The sequence below is a fragment of the Vollenhovia emeryi genome, unplaced genomic scaffold (assembly GCF_000949405.1).
Source record: "Vollenhovia emeryi isolate VEMERY1.0 unplaced genomic scaffold, V.emery_V1.0 DF939197.1, whole genome shotgun sequence".
Taxonomy (NCBI): Eukaryota; Metazoa; Arthropoda; class Insecta; order Hymenoptera; family Formicidae; genus Vollenhovia; species Vollenhovia emeryi.
The window spans coordinates 47,520-63,895 of NW_011967169.1; the positions used below are offsets into that span (position 1 = coordinate 47,520).

At 39.0% G+C, this 16,376-nt stretch overlaps 3 protein-coding genes across 3 annotated transcripts; 1 reads left to right on the forward strand and 2 right to left on the reverse strand.

Annotated features, from left to right (window-relative positions):
• Positions 1-54: 54 nt before the first annotated feature.
• LOC105561963 (tectonin beta-propeller repeat-containing protein) lies at positions 55-7,484 on the forward strand. The gene is made up of 24 exons (XM_012012382.1): positions 55-555; positions 626-808; positions 1,090-1,242; positions 1,299-1,391; positions 1,468-1,648; positions 1,712-1,935; positions 2,011-2,214; positions 2,283-2,461; positions 2,528-2,663; positions 2,758-2,987; positions 3,069-3,203; positions 3,288-3,444; positions 3,541-3,703; positions 3,767-3,870; positions 3,950-4,092; positions 4,158-4,506; positions 4,609-4,759; positions 4,858-5,057; positions 5,215-5,424; positions 5,508-5,609; positions 5,713-5,848; positions 5,953-6,144; positions 6,227-6,384; positions 6,650-7,484. Exons 1-24 carry the CDS (start codon positions 331-333, stop codon positions 6,698-6,700), a joined length of 4,059 nt encoding a protein of 1,352 aa, XP_011867772.1. The 5' UTR covers positions 55-330; the 3' UTR covers positions 6,701-7,484.
• On the reverse strand, positions 6,994-10,887 carry LOC105561962 (cationic amino acid transporter 3). The gene is given in 10 exon segments (XM_012012381.1): positions 6,994-8,003; positions 8,066-8,174; positions 8,258-8,427; positions 8,535-8,698; positions 8,779-8,881; positions 8,959-9,196; positions 9,294-9,577; positions 9,639-10,100; positions 10,209-10,462; positions 10,595-10,887. Coding segments are annotated over 10 exon segments (1,953 nt in total). The 5' UTR covers positions 10,642-10,887; the 3' UTR covers positions 6,994-7,881.
• Positions 10,888-13,732: 2,845 nt separating this feature from the next.
• LOC105561961 (general transcription factor IIH subunit 2) lies at positions 13,733-16,244 on the reverse strand. Its single transcript, XM_012012380.1, has 7 exons — positions 16,018-16,244; positions 15,734-15,935; positions 15,541-15,669; positions 15,295-15,468; positions 14,963-15,219; positions 14,647-14,896; positions 13,733-14,465 (listed from the first exon to the last, which is right to left on the reverse strand). Exons 1-7 carry the CDS (start codon positions 16,077-16,079, stop codon positions 14,334-14,336), a joined length of 1,206 nt encoding a protein of 401 aa, XP_011867770.1. The 5' UTR covers positions 16,080-16,244; the 3' UTR covers positions 13,733-14,333.
• Positions 16,245-16,376: the final 132 nt, after the last annotated feature.

The following is a 16,376-nucleotide window of genomic DNA, read 5'->3' on the forward strand; positions in this document are numbered from 1 at the left end:
GACTCATGGTGGAAGGAGTTATCCCTTCCACCATGGTCGTAGCCTTATCTCTATTCTATCTAGTCTCGGCTCCTAACGTTTGACGTTTGACATTTTTCTCAATCATGTTTCATGTCCAGACGAACGCCTACGACGAGGAGATTTATTAATCCAAGTTGATCCAAGTGAATCAAAGTGTGTCTATTAATCAGGCTCTACGACCGAAGAGAAGAAAATCATTTTATCCAAGTGATTAGGAGTACCTTCGTAAAGAGCTAGAGAGAGACTAGTCTCTACGCGACAATTGAAATATTTCTTTACAGATGTATCTATGTATAACAGAAATTTAAAATGCCAAGTTCGTATCTATATGCCATTAACAATGAAGGGCGTGTTTTTGGATTGTCAACGTCCGGAAGTATGTGGCGTGAATTCATGTACCTAGGACTTGAATTTAAACAATTGTCAGCTGTGCCACACTTTATGTGGGCCATTGGTGGCGATCGGCAAGTTTACGTTCATGTTCACGGCTTAGACGTGCCAATCAGGATCAAGGAAGAAACTTATGAGAATGAGGTACCTACTGCTTAATTAACTCCTTTGAATAAATCAATCGACCTTACTAATAATAACAATTCACCATTAGCGCTGGCTGCCTTTGGAGGGTTTCTCGGGAAGATTGCTCCCAACTGACAGATATAACTTTTCCAATCAAGATGGCACAGTTGATCGTAGTAGAGACAAGGTGAAATTGCCATCGATGGCATGGCAGTGGGAAGGCGACTGGCAAATAGAAACAACATTGGACGGTCAACCCTTGGATCACGATGTAAATATGCTTATAAAACCACGTTACATTTCTTTTATCTTCCAACTATCTATGTCAAATTAACATGTGTATTGTTCAAAAGAGAGAGAGAGAGAGAGCACAAGTAAATTCCATGATAAATAGATTATACACCAGGTCTTTAGTATACTAAACATACTTTTGTGCTCTCCACAAGTGTGTTGTGTTTTCTCACAAGATTTTGTTTATGTATAGATTTGTTATCAGTTGTGCCCACGACCAAAGAGAATCTTATGATCACAGAGAATCTGATATTTTGATAGGGATGGACATACGCTATTGATTTTCCAGCTACGTACACTACAAAGAAGCAGTGGAAGTCTTGTGTAAGAAGACGCAAATGGGTTCGTTATCGGAGATATAGCGCTATGAATTCATGGTGTGCTATTGCGCCTCTACATAAAGATCCAACCAAGGTAATTTTCACATTGCTCACGATACAATACACATATACATGCGTATACGTTCTCAGGAACCTTTTATCGACGTGGCAGTGGGTGGAAATCAAATGCCTGGAAGTAGCTCTGGCATTTTAGTAGTTTGGGCGGTAACGGCTCACGGAAGGGTATATAACTTTTAGCTTTCCTAGACATTGGTTTTTGCAATAGCTGAAAAGTTGCGTCATGCCGTTTGTTCTTCAGGTCATGTTTCGTGTTGGAACAAGTACTACCTGTCCTGAAGGACAAAGATGGAGCTCCATCAAGTTGGCAAATGGCTACGAAGTATGTCAAATTAGCGTTGGAGTAACCGGTCTCGTTTGGGCTGTACTTACGATAGGCAAAGCGTTGGTTCGCACTGGTGTGACGAGAGACAATCCTATAGGTAAATGAACGAGAGACAAAGTTACATTGAGACATCGTCTGATGAGCCGTATGTTTTTTTAAGGTGAAGATTGGTCAGAAGTGGAACCGCCGCAGAAAGACTTGAGGTTGGTACAAGTTAGCGTCGGTACCGACGCCGTGTGGGCTATAACGCACGACGGCGGAGTATGGTTTCGAAAGGGCGTCCAAGGCGAGATAAGCGGTGTTTGCGAACAATTGGCCACTGGTACCGGCTGGGTTGAAATGTTGAGCAAAATGGCACTAGTATCCGTTGCTCCAAACGATCAAGTAACAATATTAATTAATCCTTTCACTTGTTTATCAACTTTATCGCTAACTTTACTGAAAATTTCTCTCGTAAAGGTGTGGGCTATTGGCTATGACGATCGATGCTTATATTATCGTACTGGTATCACGCGCTCCGAGTTGACGGGGAAACGATGGAAATTGATGAACGCACCGCTGCAACTGAGTAGAGCGAGTAGTAACGCTAGTTTGTCGTCTAGCAATAGACACAGTATTTGCGGCACACCGCAACAACAACGTCATCAGAGTTGGAGTTCCTTGGTAGGAATATCATTGGTATAATATAATAAGATTAAGTTTGATGAGTCATCTTTTGTCTCGGTCTATAGAATCGTCCTCATAGTACCGGTGAAGGTACAATGTTAATTAGAGAATGGGAAGAGCAGTCACGTTCGGCGCCAACACCCACGTCTTTAAAATTGTGGCAACGTACTGGTGACGGCACATCCGTAAAGAATACTCAACAAACGTCTTTCCAAGATATCTATCTCAATGAAGAGAGAAAGAGGTAAAGGTTTACCCTTGTTTACGTTATTTGATAAAATAATATAATGGTTCAATTCCGTGGTTACAGGTCATCTACAAACTCTGTAGATACAAGTGATTTGAACGAAGCGAGCGTTGCTAGTATAACTATATCCAACGAGTCTTTAGCAAAAAGTGGAGAATCGATCATTGTTTCGGGTAAAGGAATGGGCAGCACTGTCAAGGTTAAAATGCTTTTAGAATTTAGATTGAGAGATACCGATTAATATATAGGAGGAAAAAAAAAGTTACTTGAATGCCAATCATTTGTCCTTGTAGATTAATCCTGCCGCTTGGAGTCCTGTTCATTCCGTCGGGTCCATGGTAGGTGTTGAAGCACATCCAGAGACAGATGGGAGTGTATTTGATCCAGATTTGACTGGGGACTCTGGAGTGTACGGCGAAGATGAAAGTGCAGGAATAGTATATTGGGTGGCCGAGTGTGAAGTGTTGTGGTACAAGGTAGAAGCTGGGGCATGTTTTGTCGATCCAACAAATCCACCCAAATGGTAAGATGTCCAATTTTATTTAGAAATTAATTGACAATTGTGGCAAACCTTGTGAATTTGTTGTATTTTTCCACTGGATAGGATTGCCGATGGCAACGGCGCAGCGCAAGGGGAAATTGGAGAATTATGGAGAATAAACATTTTAGATGAATTAAAAGTGAGATTAAATAAAATGCCATTTGATTCTTCGATAGCGTATGAAAAAGCGATTGAAAAGTAAGTGAAAGTGATATCGATAACAATTTCATGAAACGTTTCTTACTTTGGTGGTGTGCAGATCTTACTTTGGTGCTGTTGCAGATCATCTTGGGTGAAGAGTGGCGATGCTAAATGTAAAATAAAAAATGGCAGCCTATACGAAGATTGCAAGATTGAACTGGAATGGATAAGCAGCGATACTGGATCATTAGATTCTGGAACCTTGATAATATTACATTCAGACGGCGTAACAAGCATAGTACGTTGATTATCGAAATTGGAGGCATTTTTTAATTTGTAACGCACGACTGTAGAAATTAAGTAGACGTTATGTAATGCGACAATAATATTGCAGATACAATTTCCTGTCTCGGAAATTACGTGTGTCGTTTGCTGCAGTGAGCCAGGTAATCCAAGGATAGCAATTCATACTCCCAAATTAAGTCGTTCAAAAGTAATTAGATTACAATTTGCAAGTGATACGGAAATGGAAGACTGGTTGGCTCATTTAACTTCGGGTAAGGGCTTGAAGAGAGTCAAAGGAAGGACAATTTTTTAAGATGTTGTTTTATTTCGTTTAGTATCTTGCCAGATGAACAATGTATATGGTACACCTGGTCCGAATTCTATTTGGACTACTACTGCGTTAGGCGACGTATATGTATTCGATTCTACAATTGCAGAGGTAAAACAGATGTGCCTGCATTAATTAACATTCGTTAATCGCAAAGAATCCTATGTTACTCTACTTTTATTATGCATAGGAATGTCAATTATCTGAAGACGGATACGTACAAGAAATGGATGTTGCTGGTAAAGATTTACCATTTGAAAGCATATTACAAAATGGTTTTGGATACGGTAGTACTCTGAGAATTACCGTATACATTCATGATGACGCTGACAGGTGAATTAGACAAATCTCAGAGAGAGTCGAGCAGACTCTGATAATTACAGCTGTTATCATTTCAGGTTGTCTTTTAATCTCGTCTGTTACACTACAACATTCGTGAAACAAAAGACTGTGACGGACAGTCATGACATTGCCTTGCATTTTAATCCAAGACTCAGAGAAAATATTATTGTACGGAATACATATCAGAATAGCCAGTGGGGAGATGAGGAAAGAAATGGAGGTAGTCCATTGAAGGCAGGCTGTGACTTGACGTTGTATATCGTTTGCGAAGAACGTGGTTATAGAATTTATATTAACGATAGCGATTATACCTTTTATAGCCATCGAATACCTCCAACCAGTATTACACATTTACGTATCAAGGGATTGTTAACTCTATGCGGTATCACGTATAAATCTACAACTGTAAGTGAAACATTTTATCTTACTTTACTCTTACCTCGTGGTATTGGTCATCTCGGCAATTAAGAATATTAATGAAGAAAGTATGAATTTTATTTTATACAGCTAATTGTTGAACCTAGCACAGTGTTTTGGAGACAAATTGGTGGGCATTTAAAGAAAGTTGAAACATGTTCCATGGGTGTTACTTGGGGCATCGGTTACGACAGTACTGCTTGGGTATACACAGGTGGTTGGGGAGGCGCGTTTCTCAAAGGTATTTAATATTTGTACGAAAAGCAAGAAGGAAGGATAGAGAATTATTACATTATCTGCAATTTGGCGCACATTGTTAATGCAAAATAAATTATACAGGCTTGGGAGCTAGCAGTACAGGAATAAATACAATGGTAGATACCCACAATTATTACGTGTACGAAAATCAACGTTGGAATCCAGTAACTGGATATACCGCACATGGACTTCCAACCGACCGATATATGTGGAGCGATGCGACAGGGCGGCATAAATGTACGCGAGAACACACAAAATTATTGTCGATGCATTGGCATTGGGTAAGTGAATGCGAGATAAGAATTCTCGTCTTGCTAAAAGAATTCTGGAAACTAACGGTTCTCGCTTCAATTTTTTGATGGAAAATAACTAAAAAATAATGTTTATTATTACGATAAATTCTTGGGATTGAAATAAAAATATCGAGATATTTCGAAGGTATCGGATTGGATCGTTGACTTTCATACACCTGGTGGCGTTGATAGAGATGGGTGGCAGTACGCAACTGATTTCCCATCGCAATATCACGGCAAGAAACAATTTACCGATTATGTTCGAAGACGACGATGGTTTAGAAGATGTCAGTTAACGACGAGCGGGCCTTGGCAAGAATTGGGAAATACGAAACTCGTCGATGTCTCCTTATATGTACATGTTTTTACCAATATTATCTTTAAACATTTCGGAAAGAATATATTTTGTATCTCTCTTGTCTCTGTTAACTATAACAGGCGACTGGGAAGCCTGGCACAGATAGTCCTATTCATGTCTGGGCGGTTGCTGCAAACGGAGAGGCTTTATTCAGAAGAGGCGTTTCAGAATCTTGTCCAATGGTACGACTATTGAAATTGCACTTTTGTACATGTAACATAATGTAAACACGATGCGTGATAAACAATTCTTTGCACAAAGGATATGTTCTAATGTATTAAATAGGGAGTATCATGGGAACATATACCAAGTGACCAGCCTTTAATTAGTATATCGTGTGGTCCATGTGGACAAGTTTGGGCTATTGGAAAAAACGGTTCCTCCTGTTGGAGGCTAGGAATCAATGCTACAAAACCAACTGGTATAAAGTTTACAAAACTATACACAACAGCTACAATGACCAAATTATAATATAAACTTAACATATATAATGAAAACCTTGGATATTTTCGGTCGAAAATTTAGGTGTACAATGGCAAAATGTCGAACCACCTTCAGGCGCTCAGTTGAAACAAATTTCTGTGGGACACGATGTAGTATGGGCCTTGGATACAATTGGTCGACTGTCCGTACGCCGAGAAGTACAATGTAATGTTTTCCCCGAGGGAACGTATTGGCAAACATTACCAGCTATGCCAAACGATCCTATTCATATAGGTATCAAATAGATTCTCTTTCGCGTGCGCACCCGCACACACACTTCGGTATTTGAAATTAAATCGCACGTTAACATTCGTAGATATGTCAGTAATAAACGCTAAGCAAGGATTCCGACATGTATCCGTTTCAAGAGAGCAGGGACAAGTTTGGGCAATTTCGGGAGCCGGCATTGTTTGTCGAAGAATAGGCGTTACTCGGGAAAATCCAGCTGGAACCGGATGGGTAACCGGTATAGGGGTGAGTAGCGAAAACAAGTTTAAACGAGTTGAGGATTTCAAGTAAATATAAACGGAAAATATAATCTCTGATCGCATAAAATCATGAGAACCGTGAGAAATCGTCAACTCACTTTCTCACTATAGACAAATAATTGTAATCAAATTATTCGCAAGTTGTATTAATCTAGAAAAAAATGTGAAATTTTCTTACTCTTCCGATATTCTCTCGTAATCCATATATTATTAGATGCGAGAAAAATAAAATTTCGATTTATTCCTAACAGGCAAACTGGCAAAACGTAAGTCTTGGGGGACTTGTAAGTAAAACGAAATAATCTTGATTGTAACCATATTAAAACATAGGCTAGATAATATAAAATAGTTAACAATGTTGTGATTGCCTTGTAAAATGTAACGTCATGCATGTACACATATATGAGCACATGCTAATTATTACAATATTGCTAAAGTCAAATCAATAATTATAACACGATATAAAGCAAATTACTTGACGCTATTGCATTGGAAACTTCTTCCTCAATGTAACGGGTATTAAAAAGAAGTTGCGATGATACAGTTATATAGTTGAAAAAATACAATATACAAGAAAATACGTACATGTACATCATTTAAATTACTTGTTGAGTTACAATTTGCATCAAAGTATATTTACACGATAAACTAACAATATCATTGCGTAAACATTTTGTTATTTTTCTAGTACATCTAGGATGATAATAATAACAAACGGATAAATATAATAGCATCTATGACTAGCGAAACAGCACAAAATGCTTAGAAATGTACAATAAGTTAAAAGTATTATTCTGTGATTGTGTAAACATTCCGATAAGTGTAACAGTATTTATTGGATGATACTCGAGAGCTACCTTTGCTAATCTATATTATAATCAATGTACTCGTGTATGATATGTTACTGATAAAACTTGCTGGACAATAGTTAATAATTTTATTTTTTCTTACATATACCTAATTAATTATAAAATAATATTTGGTTAAATTATAGATGTAAAGTACGTAGTAAAACATTTTAGTAAAATGATGTATGAATAATATGTACATTGCCAATGTATTAAAAACATTATTGTATACCTAAAAGTATTTTGTTCATTATTTTATCAATATAAAGTTTGCAACCTAATTTTATTTTATAAATAAATATCACAATAAAAACTGTCTTTATCATCTAACATCGTTGTTGTATTATTGTTGTATTATTGCTACGGCTATATTATATTATTATCATTGTCTAAATATAATCGGAAAACTTAAAAGAATGATGCTCAATTATTCATTCTTGCTAGAGACATTGATTCAGAATTCATAAAAAGAGTTAATTGAAGTGGAAAAACTGTAATTGTAGACTTGTTGATGTGTGTGCGTGTTTAAGTATATATAAATATGGATATATGTACACACGCACGCACAATTTATTATTACTCTTGTGAATATTAAAACGAATGTTAAACGTTATAATTGACGAGAAATTTGGACATCAAAATGATGCCACTATCCTAAACTTTTCGACGCATTTTAGTTGCAGCTTTTCGTTTTCCGCCTTATCTCTTTTCCCTTGCTCACTATGAATAATTCCATAAAAGCCATAAATGCATAAGCCTAGAAAGAATGAAAATGTAATATTATATAGACAGGCTTGTCACTTTTATGATAAAACTTACCGATCAGCAACCAAGTGGCGAATCTAATCCATGTAAAGACGTCTAGTTGGAACATTAGATACACGTTCATAAAAATACTGAGACATGGGATAAGCGGGACAAGGGGCACCTGGAAATAGAAGCATTACATTTTTCTCGTCACATGCATATTTCTTCTCAGACTGAAGAGACACGGGGGCTTCTCCTCTTTACCTTGAAAGACAATTGAGCAGCCTCCTGCACCGGTTGCCTACCAACCGCTGCTAAATTCAAGAAAAGTACAATCACGAGTACAGCTAGAATGACAGATATCGCGACATTTCCTGCGAACAGGTGCGTGCCCATGTTACTAATCAGAAATGTGATGATACATATAACGACACCTGAAACGATTAAACTTTAATTTCACTCTCGAGTGAATGACTTGGTTGGGCGCGCATACAAACAGCAATAATATGTATAATAGTTGATTTGGTTTGTGTAAACTCACAGAGCAAGACAATGCCGACATTTGCGATCCTGCTGGAAAGTTCCGTGGGTTCCTTCCGATTGTGCAAATTGAATAATTGCTTAAATATATTATATAGCGATAAAGTAAATTGGTAATCGTCCAGTGTCGCCGGAGTGTTGTTCGAGTTTCCCTCCTTTTGATATCTACATAGGTATAACAATTGAAGAGTACAGTGTAGCCAGTAGTTTGAGTAGTCGATTCACACTTATCGTTTGGACGTTACCTTAATATCAAGACGCATATCGCGACTATCGTATACGCGAGTAGAGTCCCGATAGACATCATGTCGATCAATTGGTGCAGATTGAAGATGAGTGTCATGAGGCCTGTGAGGTAACGACACGTTGTTGGTGGTGAAATGTATCATGTTCGGTATAGCTTGCGCGAGTGTACGTTTACGTACCGCTAAGTAGACCAGAGAGCACCGTGCCATAAACAGGCGTCATAGTTTTAGGATGCACTTTGGAGAGAGCCTTAAATATTATGCCGTCGCTAGCCATGGCGTATAGTACGCGCGGTAAAGGAAACATAGCGCCCAAGAGACTGGTGCAGAGCGCGAATATCGCGCCTATGTTGACGATCCATTTGACGACGGGCCAGCCGATCTCGTCGAAGGCGTGCGGGAAGGGCGCGTCCGCACTCTACAGACGAATTCTCACTTGAATTTGATATTTGACGTTTCACGTTTGACGTTTGTTTCATATCTCTGGGCTCTGAACTCGAGTAGAGTTCGCTCACCTGAGCGTAATACGGCAGCATCATCGTTAAGACCGTGGAGACTCCAAAGTACGCCAGAAATATGACGATCAGAGATAACGCGATCGCTAGAGGAATGTGACGTTGAGGATCCTTGGCTTCCTCGCCAGTGGTAGCGACCGCGTCGAATCCCACGAATCCGTAAAAGCACTTGGCCGCCCCGATCATCACTCCGTTGACACCGAACGGCATGAACCCACCGGCCCCTCCGTGTTTCACGGAATTTGGAATATCTTGGGGCGCGATCGACCAGTTGGACGGATCCGCTGTAAACGTATATTATTCCTCATATATCTATATGCTAATTTGAAATATAAGTCAGCTTACCCTTTATCGAGCCTGCGACGATGACGATCGTGATAGTTAACAAGTTTATTACGGTAAAGACGTTGTTCAGGATGGACGACTCCTTCACTCCCACGCACAGTAAGATCACTAGCAACATGACCATCGCGAAAGCGAAAAAGTCGGGATACTCCGACAGGAAAGAAACGTCGATAGGCATGAGGGAGCGTAGAGCGTTACCCATGACATTTCCTATCAACGCGTCGATATAACTGCTGAGACCTCGAGCGACACTCGCTGTACCTGCAACATCCTTACGTTGCGACCTTGCTATTCTCTAAATCTGACTGAGCGAGATTGCTCTCGCGTGCTCACCAATTACATATTCCAGGATCAAGTTCCACCCTATGACAAAAGCGATAAACTCGCCTACCGTTACGTAACTATAAACGTACGCTGATCCGGCTTTCGGCACTCTCGACGCGAATTCCGCGTAACACATGCCTACAAGTAGCAACAATGTAATATTATGTAATATAAAAGTAGACATTAATCCACTTGGTGATGGAGCTCAATTGGGTAATAAATACCACGTAGGAATTAATATTTTACCCGCGAAAGCAGACGCGACAGCGGCTATGAGGAAAGAGATGGAAACGGCAGGTCCAGCCGTCTCTTTGGCGACGCTTCCAGCGAGAACGTAGACACCTAGGCCGAGAGTCGCCCCCACGCCGAGCGCGGTCAGGTCGAACAATCCAAGGACTCGTGCCAATCGCTCCTCTTTCGTATCTTCGTTCTCCTCGATGCGCCTCCGCGACAAGGCTCTCCATAAACGGCTCGTCATATCTCTCACCTTTTCACCAAAGCTGCGAAGACAAATTTTATGTCATTGGCCGACTACTTTCGTCACTCTGCTCACTGTTATTAAGTTATAAAGTTGCTCTATTCAACTATAAAACGCTCGATAATTTCTCATCATTCTCTCATCTTGGTCTCACTTGGCGTACGTCGATATATCTCGCGTTTGATTAAGCGAAACCGACATTCTCCTACCAGGCGACCAGGTAAAACCTAGGCTTGCAAAAACACGTTCACCGCAAAACAGCAAAACGGTAATTGTGCAACGGAAATTGTGAAACTTGAAAAAAATAAATGGACTCGAGAAGGAATCGAGATAAAATAGCTAAAGATAATATCAAGCTTGAAGGAAAACATTCCTCTCTCGCTTTTAATATTATTCTTTTAACAGCACGGTAGCAAACAATTGACTCAACTTGAAGCTCATGGTTCGAAACGTATTTTACCATTAACCCGAAGGTCGTCCAAACCAAATGTACATACACGTATAACGTATGTGCAAAGCTATATCGAACGGGATGTACCGTGCACTTGTATTCGACCTTGGTGTCACTTTCTCTCCTCTCCGTTCACTTTGTTCCCCATGCCCTATAGTCCTATACTATACGTTAGTACGTTATATTCCTTCCTCGAGACCTTTTGCACACATTAGCAAAAAAATAAAAAACTCAACATCCCACAACACGTGTACCTAAGTTATGTGGCAACTAAACTAGAGACATTTCAAGTATTCTTCCACGCAATAATTAGCAAAGATAACAGGCATATCTACGTGCCTATACAAAATATAGCCGCGTGTATGAGCTAGCTCGAAAATTGACAAGACAGCTCAAAAGTTGACCAACGATACATATATATGATTCCGAGCATTAGACCGTGAGGATCTTAATAAACACAATTTTGCGAGTCTGCAAAATTAATCGTTATCAGCTTTCTCATTGTCTGATATTTGGATTGTAAAAAAGCTTGTAATTGTGTAAAAGGAACGCTGTTAACTCTACGTTATAAAACTCCGTAACAATACAACCTATATACATATATCAGCAACTTTACGAAACGTTACGAAAAACGTATCGAACACGGAATAATAAATAGGTAATAGACTGATACGAATGGTAAATTGATAATAATAGGAATTTAACATACGTATGACTGCAACGGAAACCTTTCGACAATACTCGATCGTTATTTTTAATTAAAGCCCTGTAACTTACAAGTAATATCGTAATAATCATACAAAGATTTTCGCTTTTACTCCCGTTACTCCCGTACATAAAACGCACTCGCCTTGAACTCAAAGGCATTTAAGTGGCGAGAGAGCAAATATTTACGAACCGTCTCTTACACTTGGCTTCGCAACAGGAATCACGCGTACTCGCTATTAATCTACTCGTGCAACCGGACTAGATTGCCCCTAAAAAGAGTATGTCCTCGATACACCTCACTCTGTCTATAATAGTCTGTAATAGTCTATAAATTATCCCTCGAAATGCAACTCGGAAGAATCTTATTTATATTTTCCCGAGCAAATCTGTAGCGGAAAGCAAAATTTATTTCCTTGAAAAGTCAAGGATTATGAATAATTTCAATTTAACAAATGCAAAGTAACAATCTTGATTCCATCAACTGTGGCTTTTTAAACAAAAAATAATCATCGTACATCATTGTGCGATAATCCGATACGTATTATTACTCGGTAATATTTTTAACTTTCCCATGAATTAAATAGAGTTATTTAACCTCGCCAATAATCACGATAACTATCAACGATGAGTATCGAGAATAATGACGTTCCTAGTTAATCTGCATCGTTATCTACCCAATCTACCCAACGAGGTGATTCAATTCAACTAATCTCATTCCCTTTCAATGCAGTTATACAATCCAACATTTCAACGTCCGTTTCAATTCACGCATTCCTATTAGAAAACTTGTATCATTAAAAATCGTATTATTCAGTTTTACCAATAATATCATTTCTTATCAAAGCTGCTAAATTGAGAGAGTAAAAATATTATTCTATAAATATACTCCCTCCAAGTATTTTGACAAGAGGTATATGTATAACCGTCAGAATTCCATATAACTACGTGCTGTGCAAATGTAAATTGGCACGTTCGATCTTGTAGTTTTCTCAACATGTTGTCCTTCAATCTATACGTATAATTGTCCTCCATAAACTATACATATACATATAAATTGCACATCGTATAATGCGTCAAATGCGATTTTTCCTATCCTTTTCTAGAATGCTTTTCAACATTTAATACCGTACGTATTGCACCATTTGCAACATATTCTTCAGATTTGGCACCGTGTCATTACTGTTTGTTAAGGAAAGCATTATTACGACAATATCCCAGATCCAGAAGGTCGACGAGAATCCTCAAGGCATCTCATTCCGCAAAAGGACATTTGATGCATCAGTTGATTGTGCAAATGGTCGTATCGCCGCAGAAGGAATGTGTACTTTGGATAAAATACAATATTTCGTTGTATTGAAAGAGTTGGATTATTTTTGCGACTTTACCGTATATATGTGTGGGTGTGTATATAAATAAAATTTACAGCTTATCAATACTTGGATACCAATTACAAGAGTTTCCAAGACGTAGTGGATTTTCGCACGTAAGCACTTAAATAAATTTACTATAAACAAGCTCACCTTGATTTGAAGATATGTATAAATTAATATGCACACATGTGGCACTAAATTTCATCGACGAATTAGAGTGAATAATGTGAGTCAAATTGCTGGAGCGTCACTCGGGAGGAGAACCGGTCGCTTCGACGGACGACCGTAAATTAATAACGTACTGTAATTTCACGATGCCCACTTTCCACCTGTCTATGTAACAATAAGCTTCAATGTTCCCCCACTATATACTATTGAAGTAGGACATTTGCGTTGCGTTAGGAGCCGTCGCGCTATGTTGTCGCAAACTTGCAGTCACATGTCAGACACTCGGACATTTGCATTCTCGATATATAAAACGTACACCCCACGCAACAAAAAGCGCCACACCTAATTTTTTTATTGAAATATCATGGAAAAAAATTGCAATGTATTTGGCTTGTGTATGTAGTGCTAATATCTGCAAAAATTGAATATACTCGATGAAAATATGTAATGACATCATTTAATCATCGTGCGCGAAATATGTATCTTGTTTCAACGAAACGTTGGTAATCCTATTTATCTTTTTTATTATACTGAACTATATTGTGCATGCACAAGTGTAATAACCTGGCACTACAAGTAGCAAGCATATAAGGAATTTTTTTTCTTTCTTCATGTATAAACATTGTGTTTAATATGTTTAATACAGAATATGCATATACGTATATACACATAATTAATTTGTTTATATAAATACATTTGTGTGTTTGTACAAAATTTCTCATTCTATAAAATAGTAAGAGTACATAGCCATATTATGATGTTATGATTATCGTAATCTCTTTTCTTTTTTACCTTGAATTATTTAGTTGAACCGAGATAATGCTCCTCTCCATGGTCCATCCAGTTCTAGCTCTAGTTATTGTAATCTTAATAGTCATTGTAATTTTATTGTTTGCATTATGCATAGGAATTGCCTTACAAGCTTCTATGCAAAATTCTTTGGAATATATGTTCTAGAGTGATAAAAGTTGTAACACAATTTCACGCCAGTAAAGAAATATTCCATGTTGATATAAAAATTGTTTTAATATACGCTTTTAGATATAATAGGATTACCTACTGAATTTTACAGTAATGTGTAAACGTAGTTTGCTGTAACGATAAAATTACTATAAAATTAATGATTACAATATGTTAGGTAAGACAATTTTGTTAGCTCTTTGGCAGTGTTTCCAATTTCCTCGAAATGGACAATTTTAAGATCTATCTGCAGACTTTCTGTATGTTTCAGGATTTACCGCACAACCAGGACACGTGTGTAATATCTCGTGAATAAATATCTCACAGTCTAAACAAAATGTTTCATCACACTTTCCGCAAGTGTATACCTAGAAATAAATACATGTGATTTCAATTGCATAGTATGTCTTGACATTTAAACTTGTATGTGTAAACTAATTCGTGCCCACTATTTATAGAGTGATGAGAATACAGAGTTGTCAGGAAAAACTGACAATGGATTTTCAACAATCTCTTGGAGCAACGTATAGGAGAAATGGCCGACGTTACCTTTTTATCCTTTTGCGTAAAAGCTTTTTGGCAACCAAAGCAGAAAGAGTGATCGGTCTCGGGTGGAATTTCTTGAAAAGGATCAACAGGAAAGAGATAATGGTACGATCGCGCTAAATGTGGAGCAGATACCAGAGTAAGGCCACAAGCTCTACATTCCACAGGCAGCTCGCAATGCTTACTGAGGCACTGGGGACAGAGGTAGCCAGTAGTCATAAGTTTCACCGTTTCATCGGAGCTTTGTGCGTGGCTGTAAAGAAAATCCAAGTGCTGTGACGAGAGAAAGTACGTAATCTCGAATGGTTTGTGCACTTACCACATACACACTGTCATAGATGTATCCGGTGCACTGGAATGTAAAGCATGATGAGGAAATCCCATTTTCACAAGCGCTGCATCTAATCGCGTTGCGGCAGGCGGTGGATCTACATGTGCGTTCAATTGCTCTTTGTAATGTTTATCGTCGAGCGCAACGCTGTGCTCGCCACCGGTGATGTTTGCCATTCGTTTACAGATGTAGAGCTCAGCGGCTAATCCTATCACGCTACATCTAATACCGTCCAATTTCATGTTCTACGGACACGACGAGCTCAATGTTAAGAAAGATATATTTTGCAAGCAAATATCGCACAAGAGAGCGAAGCATACTCGTATCGTTTCGTTGATGTCTCCAGGATCGCAGGTGGTCAAGGCCCCTATGATTACCAATATCTCTTTGCTGGCGTGCGACGGTAATAATTTCAATAACTTTGAAGCCAATTCCAAAGAGTTTTGCAAAGAAGGCTCGCCGCCCACTACAGTTTGTTGTAACGTTTGCAATTCCTATGAAATGGACGATAAGATGTAACGCAAAGTGAGATACTCTGGATAGAGCGGATAAGAAAAATTGAGCACCTTGACGTGCTTCTTTGAATTACCAGCCAAATCGCTCACTTTCTCAGCCCTTTTGTTTCTCGTTATAATTACACCTAATTGACTTATAGGGTTTTGATAGAAGAATTCTTCGATAAAATCTTCTAGAAGCTTAAAAGAGAATAATGTAGTAATGCGTACACATATTGAAAATGGCGTCGTTCTGTCGCGGTACCTTTAGAGAACACAGAAAACGAGTTGGTTTCAAATCCTGATTCGACATGGACTCGGAGGCGTCGAGGATGACGTAGAGATGCCTCATCATTCCTAATCTGGCGCCCCGTTTCCTCTCCAACTGACGTTTTCTCTTAGCATTGTGGATAATGTCTGCGACAGAAGCTTCCAATAGGCCGTGGTCATCTTCCTTGATCGCTTCCCTGCAGATGCCAAACGAGTGGATATTGGATATTGAATGCGAGACATTAAAAAGTTAAAAAGTTAAAAAGTAGGTAGGCGTACCATGTCTTTTCGTAACCAGTTTCCCACCGGTACTCCTTTTCCTCAGACTCTTCCTCTGCCATGATTCTCAAATGTAATATATATGGGCAAAGAGAGGTTAAAAGAGTGTTGTGTAAAGAGAAGATGGTCGAAATTGGACGTAGTCGATCGGCGAGCTATCGTGGATTACCCGCGAAAATCCGTGCTGCGGATAGGTCGAGGTCGAGAGTCGAGAGTCGAGTGCAGTCGAGTGCATGGTGGCGCGGACAAGCGAGAGTGTGCCGGTGTGCCGACTCTAGTGTGCCGGTGCCGGCTAAATATGTATGCAACTGGATAGAGAGATACCGGCATAGAACGGGCGGCAATGGGAAGGAGGGGGG

Bases quoted from the DNA above. Each gene is read 5' to 3' on its own strand.
- LOC105561963 (XM_012012382.1), top strand. From the start codon at position 331: ATGCCAAGTTCGTATCTATATGCCATTAACAATGAAGGGCGTGTTTTT. The intron at 1,936-2,010 runs GTAACAATATTA...TCTCTCGTAAAG, and splicing joins CCGTTGCTCCAAACGATCAA to GTGTGGGCTATTGGCTATGA. The intron at 3,204-3,287 runs GTAAGTGAAAGT...GTGCTGTTGCAG, and splicing joins TATGAAAAAGCGATTGAAAA to ATCATCTTGGGTGAAGAGTG.
- LOC105561961 (XM_012012380.1), bottom strand. From the start codon at position 16,079: ATGGCAGAGGAAGAGTCTGAGGAAAAGGAGTACCGGTGGGAAACTGGT. The intron at 15,936-16,017 runs GTACGCCTACCT...TGGCATCTGCAG, and splicing joins ACTGGTTACGAAAAGACATG to GGAAGCGATCAAGGAAGATG. The intron at 15,220-15,294 runs GTATGCTTCGCT...TCGTGTCCGTAG, and splicing joins ACATCAACGAAACGATACGA to AACATGAAATTGGACGGTAT.